The sequence below is a fragment of the Tursiops truncatus genome, chromosome X, assembly GCF_011762595.2.
Source record: "Tursiops truncatus isolate mTurTru1 chromosome X, mTurTru1.mat.Y, whole genome shotgun sequence".
NCBI lineage: Eukaryota > Metazoa > Chordata > Mammalia > Artiodactyla > Delphinidae > Tursiops > Tursiops truncatus.
This window is the reverse complement of record NC_047055.1, coordinates 34,539,542-34,552,468: the sequence shown is the minus strand read 5'-3', so window position 1 is coordinate 34,552,468 and position 12,927 is coordinate 34,539,542. Positions and strand designations below refer to the sequence as shown.

The window sequence follows — 12,927 nt, the reverse complement described above, 5'->3', positions numbered from 1 at the left end:
AATATATTCTGAAAATTTTATTTTATGTGTCCTAAATTTAGGAACTGATTTTGGGAAGACAAAATTAAGGGTTGTCGGAGGAGATTTGGTCACTTGATTAGGTAGGATCATGAGTGACTGAGAAACAATGCTTCCCTTCCTATTTAATCCAAGTACAAATAATGCGTTTAAAAAAAATACAATGTAACACTATTTACATAATGTAACACACTGTTACACAATGTAACACAATGTAAGTGAAGAGTCGCGTTCTATGCGTATTTTCCCCTTAAATAATCAGGGACACAAAAAGACAACTTACGCGATAGATTATTCTTGTAAGACACAGAATCTTTGCTATTTAGGCAGATTACATGTAAGGTAAAGAATAATCTTTCAAATCGTAGGTGGAACCATTAATTACTAAATAAAGGAAACAACCCCATCTAAACTGCGGCCTCTCCCGTTGCGGAGCACAGGCTCCGGACGCGCAGGCCCAGCGGCCATGGCTCACGGGCCCAGCCGCTCTGCGGCACGTGGGATCCTCCCGCACTGGGGCACGAACCTGTGTCCCCTGCATCGGCAGGCGGACTCCCAACCACTGCGCCACCAATAAGCGCAGTACACACTTTTTTAAAAGGTGCTTAAAGATCCTGGATATTATCTTCAAGCTGGCATACCAGGAAGCATAGTTACTGTTGAAATAAAGTTTGTCAGAATGCTGATTTAATGTAGTTGAAAAGAAATTTACGTTTTTCATAATCATAAACATTTTTAGAAATAATGTTAACTTATTTGATAAGTAAGCCTGTGTAAGTTTAGGAAAAACACACCCAAGTAAAATAAAATGCATACTTAACACTGACAAAACAGAGAAAAGACTTAATTATCAAAATTTTATATCAATTATGTAATCTTGGGTTCTTAAATCGTTTCTGGATCAATTTCTGCAAGAAGATGTTTTAGTAAAGTCTAGAACATTTAAAGTATTAATGTAACCAAGCAAGGGCTTGTGTGCCCATGCCACAGGAAGCCAAACTCTGACAGTGGGAGTTTGCAGCAAAGTAAGGGTTTATTTGCAGGGCACCAAGCAAGGGAGTGGGATACAAGTCTCAGATTCACTCCATCTTGGTCTCTGAGTTGGAGATGTTTTGAAGGGGAAGAACAAAGAAACTGGAATTAATCATTGTCTTGTGATATTTCGGTGACATTTCTTAAGCATGATTTCATGAGTCAAGATGTCTCTGGTTTAGGATTCTCTGGCCATGTGGTCCATGGCTCAGGGGTCTGTGAGCTCATCTTGCCCTGGAGAAACAGCCTGAGTTTTTAAGGTAATGATGATATCTATAACAACAGCAATTTTAGTCACCTGACTCTGGTTGGTTAGTGTTCAGTTAGCATAGGATTGAGGTCAGAGGGCACAAGAAAGGGAAAAAAGTTTTGAATAGAGAGATTAATCATTAACTCGGTAAGGAAACTGTTTTAGCGGGGCTCAGTTTCATCAGATATTCAATTTTCTTATTTTCTGGAAATTTAAGACTATTCAATTTCTGTATGTGCTTATTCTCTCTATGAGCTCATCAGAACAGTGCTCCTTTAATTTATATCTTCCAGATATAGGAAAAAATATCATAGACACAAGATCTTTCTGAATTACAGAATATTTTGGAATATTTTTTGTCTTTATATTCCAATAAATATTCATACTTTATTCCTCTTATTGGGCAGAAAATATGCTTATATTTTATTATTTAACCATGATCTTTCTACATTTATTGTTATTATGAAACTAGTTTTATTAATTCATGAAATTTGGTATCAAGAAAGGGGTAGAGCATACCACCCCTCAAAAAGACATGTACTCAAGCTACAAGATTTAGAGAAACAGTCTTGTTAGAAATAGGCTTAATAGGTTTTTTTAGCCCATGTTCTAGGCTTAATTCACCTCTAATCCTTCTCGTGTTAAGAGTTTCTTCTCATACCTTCCCTTCTGTATTTAACCAGGCAGAGCAAAACATCCATATTAGCTAAACTGAAATTTTAAGTAGGAAATACAGAAAACATTAGAATGAGATAAAGCAGGCAATGATCTTAGTAATGGTGGTAGGACAAAGAAGGAGTCTTGAGAAATCGCCTCTCCCGTACCTGATTGCCTAAGTATAATATATATGTGGTATTTATTCATGCTAATGTATAATTTTACATTTTATTATAATTTAAATGTATGGTAATTCTACGTTTTAAATGGTTCAATGGATGGGTTCAATGACAGAGATGTAGGCTTCAGGCCTTAAAGCCTCTTTTTTTTTTTTTTCTTAGAGAATGGACTTGAGGATATGGGGAGGGGGAAGGGTAAGCTGTGACAAAGTGAGAGAGTGGCATGGACATACATACACTACCAAACGTAAAATCAATAGCTAGTGGGAAGCAGCCGCATAGCACAGGGAGATCAGCTCGGTGCTTTGTGTCCACCTAGAGAGGTGGGATAGGGAGGGTGGGAGGGAGGGAGACGCAGGAGGGAAGAGATATGGGAACATATGTATAACTGATTTATTTTGTTATAAGGCTGAGGCTGACACACCATTGTAAAGCAATTATACTCCAATAAAGATGTTAAAAAAAAGCCTCTATTTTACACACAATGCTTGCTAATGGAGCTTACTGTTTCTCTGCAGCTTCCAAGACTCTGTAGGGCTCTGGTTTCTTGAGAACCACAGCTGGAAGAAGAGCCCAGGCTAATGAGCGATTTTTAAAAGGCACTTTTTTTTCAGATGCCCTCAACAGACTTGAAGTAAAACCATCTCTCAAATGTATCTTGGCTAAAGAATCCCAAACTTCTATATCATTAAGAGAGCTGTGGTACCCGAGCAAGGATGCAAACACAAGGGTGTGAGGCTTCATGATTATTTTTTTAAACCCCACTTTTGAAAAAAATAAATTTGTCAATTGCCCACCTCCTTAACTGTGAGGGTCCCATGAGCTTCTACACGCAAAGGGCTTACAACACTGCCCCGCACATAGGCCAGGAGCATTCTTTGCTCCCAACTCATCCCCGGCGACACAGTTCAGGTGGCTGCTGCCCCCTGGCGGCCAGGCCCGACTTCCGCCTCCCGCACCTAGAGCCGTTGCGGCGTCCACGTGGTGTCCGCTACGTCACGTCCGGCCCTTGATATTCGTGGTTGTGGGTCACGCGCGATGAAGTGCGTGTTTGTTACTGTAGGGACCACCAGCTTTGACGACCTTATTGCATGTGTGTCGGCGCCCGACAGTTTGCAAGTGAGTGGGGAAGGCGAGCGGGAGGCAAGCGGGAGGCAGGCGAGCGGCGGCTGGGCTCCCCGCGCTGAGCTCGCCGCTCGCCGCTCGCCGCCACCAGCCTGACCGCTAACCTCGGTAACCTTGCCTGACGGTTGCACTCGGGAAGAATCCCTGGCAGCTCAATCTCTGGTGCCGCCGCCCATCAGCCGGCTCCTCCCCGCGCCTGACTGGGCCTTCCTCCAGCTCCCCCGGTGCTTGGGGTCCTCCGCCTCCTCTTCCCGTTTCCTATAGCCTTGCCGGGCCGCTCCTCCCCGTCCTTTTTCCGGTTCCTCCTTTCTCCCGGATTTTCTCCGCGGATTCTCCGCCTCCGCCTTTCTTCCGGCTTAGCCTCTCCTTCCAGCGGCTCCGCCTCTCCGAGCCGGGGTTCCGGCCCGCCTCCCGGGCCCGTGCCTGGGGCCGCGCGGTCGACGCGCTCCGTCGGGCTCTGCCCTGCCCGACCCGGCCGGTCCGCTCGGCGCCCTGCCCCGCCGCGCTCGGGCCGAGGCCGCCGTGCCTTACTTCCGGCTCAGGCACCCTCGCGGCCGGCGTCCACGCGCGGCGCGGCGTCCCCCGAGCGCGCCCTCTCCTTAGGGCTCGTGGTTCGCGCAGTCCCAGCCGTGTGCTACGACGACGCTGTTCCTTGCTCTCCCTCCCTAGTTTGCGACGCCTTTTTCAGAGTCTTTGCGTTGGTCTCCAAGTTCTTGCTGGGCCATTTCTGTCACGACGGGATGAGCTGGGGCGTTTAGGTCCCTTAGGGCTAGTGAGGTGCCAAGTCGGGGCCCGGGACGGGGGGAAAAGGAGCCATTTGAAAAACTAACGGGCTCCAGTTAGACTATTTATTCGGCAGCTCGTGCTCCGATTGGGTGGTTTGTTGTCGATATTACTGTTTTTACAGTAGCCTGTTTAAAAGGCCCGCTTTTTCTTTTTTCCCGTTTCAGATAATCCAGAGCCTCGGTTACAACCGACTTGTCCTACAAATAGGTAGAGGAAAGGTGGTACCTGAACCATTCAGTACGGAGTCATTTATTCTGGATGTTTACAGATACAAGGATTCATTGAAAGAAGACCTTCAGAAAGCAGATCTTGTTATTAGTCACGCCGGTAAAGTGCCGTAGAACTGTCCGGTTTGGTTTTTGATAGACAACAAATAAGAACAGAAACTCGAACCTTTCTGATGTAAAATAAAATCACTAGGGTAACTCACCGGTAGCCATTTTGAATAAAATACTGATTGCAATATAGCAGTCGGGAACATTATTGGAGAGAATTTATAATTCTGGGTGATAGAAAAATGGGAAATCAATCACTGAAGGCCAGCTTTACAGTTTACAGAACTGTAAACTTTAGGGTTTACAGAAACCCTAAACACAAGCAAAATAAGTTATCCAATGACATGTGTCAAGAGTTGTCAGTGGGAATTAGTATCTGGGCTTAGGGCTGCAGGAACGTTCAGCCATCTGATTGGTCGGATTGGTCATTGAGAATTTGGCTTTGGAAGATTTTTTACATTTCTATTAAAAGGTTAAGTAATTTGTCCAGTCAGTAAGCAGCAGGCAGATAACAGTCTGGTGCTGGTATCGTCTACCCAAAAAGGATTTGTCTGCTCACTTAGCAGTCCCCTCGCTCCCATTTAAATTATCTAAATGAGTTTAGAGTTAAAAGTTGAATTGACCCAAATATTGTATATATGCATGTTTGTGGAGATTTATCCTTGACTCTTTTGACAAGCAGACTCATAAGGAGTGGTCAAAGTTTTCCTTTATTGGTGCTTGTCACTACTGAAGGCTTGCTTTTTTACTTGTGTTTGAATAGAAGTGCAGTATGGCTTCATGTACAGTATGTTGAACCTGAATCTTATTTGGATTCAAGGCCCATGCCCAGGGCATACTACTAGAGGGCAAGTTGCAAAGCACTGATATTGTTGGCAGTGATAAAGAATGTGTTTTTCAAGTCAGGTTTGTAACACTAGAGACCACTCATAACTGTTTTTTGTCATTTTGGATGTATAATTAAAAGGCTTGATTTGTAGTGTTGCCAACTAAATTTTTCATCTTTTGAGTTCTAGTTATAAGGCCTGGTGAATCACTAACTTTTTTTTAAACTGTGTTAACAAATTTGGTATATTTTTGTAGGTGCAGGAAGCTGTTTGGAGACTCTGGAAGAAAGAAAGCCACTCATAGTGGTTATAAATGAAAAGTTGATGAACAATCATCAGCTGGAATTGGCAAAGCAGCTACACAAAGACGGGCATCTCTTTTACTGTACCTGCAGGTATACTAGAGACTGATTATTTGACCTCTTAATTCCTTCCTAGCTATTCTTACCCACCTGCCTAACCCGCCTGTATCTTTGATCTCTTACCTTCTCCCACTTAGCAAACATTTTGATTTTCTCACCTGTAAAACCTGATCATTTGTCTTCTACTTTGTGATATCTGTGTTGTATTTCTTTCAGTGTCTATGCTTATTTCATTGCATGTGAATATCTGAATGTGTGTGTGTGCACGTATCTGTGTGTATTCATCTGGGTGTGCAGGTCTCTGAGAATATAAACTTTTGTGTTCATTATTTTTCATTATTTAAGGAAGGCATTTGCTTATTTTTAATTAAGGTTTTGCCTTCAGTAAATCCACTGGAATCCCTAAATTAAATTTACTCATTCATTCATTCAACTATATCTAATACATGGCAGGCATTGTTTTTGGTGCTGTGGATAACAGTGCTAAACATGACGTAAAGTCCCTGCTTTCATGGTGCTTATGTTCTAGTGGTGGGAGATAGACAGTAAACAGTTCATAAATAAGCAGTCGAGATAATTTCATATGGTGAAATGTGTTATGAAGAAAATAGGGCAGGGTGATGTGATAGCTGGGGTGAAGACTAATTAGAATGATCGGGGAAGGCATAACTGGGTATATGACATTTGAGCTGAGACCTGAATAACCAGGAAGAGCCACTCATGTGAAGCTGTAGAGGCAGAAGGAACAGCAGCAATTGCAAAGGCCCTAAGTTGGGAATGAGCTTGGAGTTTGGTGTGTTTGAGGAACAGAGGGTTAGTGTGGCAGGAGTACAGTAAGCAAGGGAGAGAATGTAGTATGAAGATGAAGCTGGGTGGGGATAGTTCACAGAAGAGTTCTGATTTTATTCTGTGTTTAATAAGAAGCCATGGGAGTATTTTAAGCAGAGGAATTGCTTTATGGTAAGGAGTATTATTTTCTAGAAGTATATTAGAATTCAGCAAGAACTGATCAACATCACAATAGAAGGATGAAGAAAATTGCTGGTTTTCTATTAATTTTTCTTCAGACACTAGAAGCTTGCCAAAGGGTCAGGTCAGTAATTCCCAATTGTTGGACTTTAAAAGCTATCCTAATTTGATGTTTTAAAAAGAAAAGACCTCATAGAAGTATTACAAAATGCATATTTCTTATGTTATAATAAATTGAAATTAATTTGAAAATAAACCTTAGAAAAAACTGGTTAGAACATAAGCTTTTCTTTTAATATTACTGCTTCTGTGTCTTAAGCACTCAGTAAATACTTGTTTATTCATTATTTATTGGGCACATACTGTGTGCCAGGCATTATTCTAGGTACTTGGCATCATCAGTGAACAAAAACAGACAAAGTTTCCTATCTCATTGAGAGGAGACAGATTCATTGATTGTTCCGGGAGCAATGGTTGGTGTCCTAATCCCCATAATGATGGAGGAGAGGGAATGTCAGGGTGGCTTTGTAATATAGAAGCGATTCTTAAAATATTGTGAGTCAGGGGAGAAGCTAGATAATCAGAATTATGTGGGCTTCAGATAATGGGCATATCTGTCCTTAGGTAGTTGAGATTGTTAGGGGTTAATACCATTTTTGAAGAGGAATCAATGTTCATCTTCCTTGGTTTATGCAAGTCAATTTTTCCAGACACTTTTGATGAGTATTTTCATTCTAAACATTAAATCAGCTTCGATTTTTATGTTAGTACATTAAAAAGGGGAAAACATTGATTTCATAGACACATCCTGACTCTCTACTCAGGCTGAAAAAGGAGCTGTACAAATCTCCAATTTATTTATTTTTTTTCAGTTTTAGAATTCTTTTTTTCTTGTATTAGTTTCAAGAAAGTTGCACACGTGGATGCCATAAGGAGAATCAATAATTAGTTGTATTTTTATTTTAGGTATATCATTTATTTGCCCCAAATGTAGGCTGGATGATTGTCTGTTCTAATTTAAGTGGCTGGTTTAATTAAATTTCTGAAGTAATAGTTTTATGTTGTGGGTCTGAACCTTATTTCCAACGTGCATAGCGATTGTATGTTGCTTAGTTATATATGGATTTATGGTAGTAAATTACTAGCAAAAATTATTTCACAATCTTCATGCATGGTCTAGTAGTCTCCCCAGCTTATTGTTCTTGTCTTGCAGCTGTTACTTTTGGTTTCATTTATTCTGTTTTCATAAATTGAGTTTGCTTCAAGTTATATCTGCCCAGTCATGAGAAGTGTTCCAAAGCCATGTGACCACATCTTTCATGAAATAACATTTCTGAAATATTTCAGTTGATGTAAAAGATAAAATGTTGAATTGCTATTGACATGTAATGCGCTTTGTATTATTTTATTATTATTGTGTATACCTATAATATTAAAATACATTGAAATTCACATATACAGGTTGAGAACCATCACAATATTCTTGGAAGTTAGATTCAGTCATCAAGTGGGCAGCATTGAATTATGGAATTTTCTCCCATATTACCTAATATTTTTCTTCTTTTGTTTTAGCATGCTTCCTGGGCTGTTACAGTCAATGGACTTTTCAACACTGAAATGTTTTCCTCCTGGCCAGCCAGAAAAATTTTCTGCATTTTTGGATAAAGTTGTTGGATTACAAAAATAAACACTAAACACTCAAACTAAACACTAAACTCTCAAAGCTTTAAAAACACCCCTCAAATTCAACTTATGGAATGTGGTTAAATCAAATTAAATATAGAGTATATATTTGTAGAATAATATAAATTAATAAGTCTCCTACATCTGTAGAATGTATAGAAAATTTTATGGTGTGAATGTTAGCATTTGGGTCCAGATTCTAATTGCAGTTTCACAAATTTATTAGATTTTTCCCTATTCTTCATGTTTTAGTAAAAGAAATATGTAGTGAGCATTCACACGTTTTATTCTAGAATCCCAAATGGATTTGGAATCATGAAAAAAATGAATTAAATATGAAAACTTTGACAAAAACCTCAAATGTAGTTAATTTGATATTAGAGTAAAAAATGAAACAGTAACAAACTTGTAAAAAAAATTTGAGTCAGAATCTTTAGCTTCATAATCCAAGGAACCAAATTAAAAAAAAAAATGATGGATTGTGTTCTGTGAAATAAAAAGCTCAATAATTACCTTAAAAAGATTAACTATCAAGTCAGTTGATCTGTTGTACTTCGAGAAACTACTGTTATCGTGAAGAATAGAGTGGAGTGGATGTGTTCACTGTTTTCCTGTAAAATATGAATAGAAAGTGACAAAAATAAACTTGTCCAATGTCAAAGCTTTACTGGTTTGAGAAGAGTAAATCAAAAAGCACTTGTGCCAATAGGACTTGCTGTTATTTTTTAAGGACCCCCCCCCCCACAGTGGTGTGGAAACATTTACTGTAGCATCATAGAGGAATTTATGCCCTTATAAAGTTAGTTTTACAAATGAATAAATGATCTGATGTGTGTAATGGCCTAAATATATGGTTTTAAAATTCACATAACTCAAAATAGATACTTTATGAAATTCTGATTATGGTGAGTGGTTTCAAGATCTATAAAATAAACTAGATTATCCATAAGTATTGATAGTTTTCTGGTAGAAAGTTTAGATATAATTCATCCATAAAAATAGAGCATTCACTATAAAGATTCATTTTTGATTGCATTATCCCAAAATGTTGAATATTCTAAACATTTTACTTGGGATGCATTATATAATGTTTCTGTAGATTTATTTTCCTGATTGTGTTTTACTTAGGCTAATATTAAAATAAATTCTTACTAATGGTAGAAGGTGGTGGCTGAGAAGTACTCCGGGTAGCAGGAGGATACCAACTTGGATTAAATTTTGCTGAGAATAACCTAAAAAGTGAGTAATATACACAGTTGAGAATTCATAGCACCATAATCATAATTGTATATTAATGTTAACCTAATGCTGTAGGAAAGGCCCTATTCAAATCCATAGAGAGAATTTCACTTTTCTGGCCTCTCTTTTAAATATGTTTCTCTAGTTTGAGAAAAAATGTGGCTTAAAATTTATGTTGATCACTCAGTCTTTAATTATCTTATGTCATGAAGGATTAACCATAGAGAATCAGAAACAAATGAAAGGGTCTACTCAAACATTAGACAACTAAAGAGCAGCATAGGGCCCCAAATCCTCTGCTTCTTTCCCACAAGAGCACATAACCCAGATTCCATTATTTCATTTAGCAGAGGCTTAAGCCAGTGGTGTCAGTTGTGTGTAGTGACATCTCTTGACTATACCTTTGTAAAATTTTATATCACTTGTGGGGTTTAAAAATCAAAGGATATCTTAGAACCATTTTGATTTGGCAGGAATCCTCAAGATCATGTAGTCCAATCCCTTCATTTCACAGATGAGGAAGAAGGCCAGAGGTTACAACTTGTCTAAAATAACAGCCTTTGGCAGAGCTGCCACTAGAAGCAACTTCTTGACTCGCAGTCCTGTGCTCTTTCTACCATACCATAATATATGTTGTAAGCTTTTTGTTTCTTTATATTTGTTTGCCTAGTATTTATTTTAGTTACTTTAATCCCTTCCAAGGGAGATTTTCTTCATTTTCAGAAGTTTAATTATTTTAGAAGGAATTTCACAGTTCACTAAATTGGGTTTTCCTTTGGTGTATTGCAACCTTAGCTGGGACTTAGAAACCGGTGATTCCTGAGTTTTTGGAATCTAGCAAAATGCCACGGTATAGCATTGATACTAGATTGAACAAATAAAGACTTTCAGACAAAGAATTGTAGATTTGGGGAATTGGTAGAGAATTTTAAAAATACCTAGTGCAAACCATTCATTTTACAGATGAGGAAAGAGGCTAGGATAAATTCATTGCCCAATTAGAAGGGTATTTCTAATTGGTCCTTAAGAAAAAATTCATGGTAATCAAAATTCTATTTGAAATATTTACCCAATAAAATTTGTTTAGTTTCATTACCTGACAGGGCTTCAGATGTTTGAAATCAGTGTATAAGTGCAATGCAGTTTATGTAGCAGTTTTCTGTTGAGAGGTATTTAGATATCCAGGGATGAGGAAGTGAAAGAGAAAGTTTAGTAGTTTGAGAAATTCACATCATTGGTATGTGCAAAGGTGGACAGGTAATAGAAAGTTGATTGATGTTGGAGTAGGTGAAAAGTGATGTGAAGTTATAGTATGCTTGGGAAGTAAGGATTTTAGATGACTACATGCTTATAATTTGGAAGGAAAGAGTAGGATTTGGTGTTAGGTAAGATAGTACAACTGATGAACTTGATGCACAGTTCTGTAACATTGAAAAATAGTCATCTCAAAAAGTATTATCAAGTGATTCTAGACACCAAGAACCTGTATTAGAGCACTGCTTTGTATGCTTTTAAAGGCAAATCATGTGGACACAAAGGGCAATATAAAAATGTATACCACTTTGATAATTTGAGGAAATTTTCCAAGACTAAGGATGTCAGGAATGACTAACAGTAATATAGATATTTTTCTTGGTTCTTTATTATAGTATAAGCACTTAATCCCTGTGATTTATTAAAAATAGGAAATTATCAGAGATGACCAAAAATCTTCATGTGGTCTGAGAAATGGGATGTATGGCCAGATTACTTGAAATTGTATTTTTGGGAAAGATTTGGACACGGTGGTCCTGATAGCTGTGTGGTAATCAATTTTCTGCTGAACAATTAGTACCGTATTTTTATGGGGGAGTGGGGAATGAAAAATAACAGTAACAGTTAACACCCTTGCCTGCTTAGTGTGTATCATGTACTGTTTGAAATATTTTACACAAATGAACTCATTTAATCTTTACAGTATAACTCTATGAAATAGTTACTGTTGTTGCATTTTGCAGATGAGGAAACTGAGTTCAGAGCATAATGTGAAAAAGGAGTTAACACTGGGCTTCCCTGGTGGCGCAGTGGTTGAGAGTCCACCTGCCGATGCAGGGGACAAGGGTTCATGCCCCGGTCCGGGAAGATCCCACATGCCACTGAGCGGCTGGGCCCGTGAGCCATGGCCGCTGAGCCTGTGCGTCCGGAGCCTGTGCTTCGCAACGGGAGAGGCCACAACAGTGAGAGGCCTGCGTACCCGGGGGGAGGGGGGGGGGGAGGAGTTACGCTACTGAAGTATCCAAAAGATGGTCTGGGAATTGTAATTGGAACACTGAATTCCAGTATGTTTCCATCATTTATGGGGACAGGAGGACTGTATATTTGAAATCAGGGGACTATTCCAAAAAATTTAGATTGTATGGTAGCCATGGGTATGTAACCTATTTCAGTTTTTACATTGCTATTTAAAAGCATACTGATCACTACTCATAAAACTCCTGTGGAGAAACTCCCAGTCATTTACCTGTTTGCAACTTACTTACCAGCTCTTTTGTTTTCTCTGTAAATGTTTGTGTTTGGGGCTCTATTTTTGGTCCTCCTTGTATATTTTTTTCTTGGTATTTTCATCACTCCCAGGGTTTCTACTATTGACTCCCCTATCCATCCCCCAACTGTGATTTGAGCTTCTGCATGGTATTTCCAGTTGCTTATAGGTCATGTCACTCTGTTAATTCTCTTAAGCACCCTAAACTTGATATGCCCCAAACTAAAATCATATTTCTCCTTTTCATCCTTCTGAGATCCTTATCTCTGTTAATGGTGTCACCATTTAGTCAGTCTTCCAGGCTTTAATTCTTACAGCTCCAACCCTTTATATATGATTGGTCACCAGGTACTCTCAGCTTTACTTCCTAAATGGCTCAAGCCCATTTATTTGTTTTCTTAGTTTTTTTTTTAAACATAAGTGCATGATAAGAATCTACTTTTTACATCAGCAGGACTCAAGACATGATTCCTGCTCTGGAGGAACTCTTAGGTATAGTTGAGGAGGAACTATACATTCATGTATCCTCTGCCTGAAAAACAGTTGGTTATCCGTAAATGATAAACGCACTTCTGTAACTTAGTATTCTTTTCTCATCTTGGTTAGGTATTGGGTCTAGGAAACATTGTCATGCACACATTCATTTCCTACTCTCTTTGACTTGACTTCAAAATATCTAGTATGTCTCTTGTTCAAGAGAAAGATGTGACCATCGCATTATATGGTGAAGTTTGTAGGATCAAGCATCTATAGGAATGGCATCTAAAACATAGTAGTGCTGATCCTATGTAATGTTCTAATGGTATTTAAGGGTCTGTCAAAGAACGGTTACCTGTTGGGGATTTTCGGACAAACATGGTGTTAAAAATCAGAGGTTTATAAACAGCAGTAGCTATAGTGTTTTCCAGTAAAAGATTATATGGAGAAAGCTTTAGGATAACCACCAAATCACACTTAACTCCTTGTTAAATGGTTAATTCCTTACATGAATATTCTGGCACAGT

At 38.9% G+C, this 12,927-nt stretch overlaps 1 protein-coding gene across 1 annotated transcript in view; it reads left to right on the top strand.

Annotated features, from left to right (window-relative positions):
• Nucleotides 1-3,136: 3,136 nt before the first annotated feature.
• Nucleotides 3,137-12,927, top strand: part of ALG13 (ALG13 UDP-N-acetylglucosaminyltransferase subunit) — a 74,656-nt gene continuing 64,865 nt past the window's right edge. Inside the window, 3 exon segments of the mRNA XM_073798877.1 lie at nucleotides 3,137-3,255; nucleotides 4,212-4,374; nucleotides 5,406-5,544. Of these exon segments, the coding sequence (XP_073654978.1) occupies nucleotides 3,175-3,255; nucleotides 4,212-4,374; nucleotides 5,406-5,544 (383 nt within the window). The 5' untranslated portion in view covers nucleotides 3,137-3,174.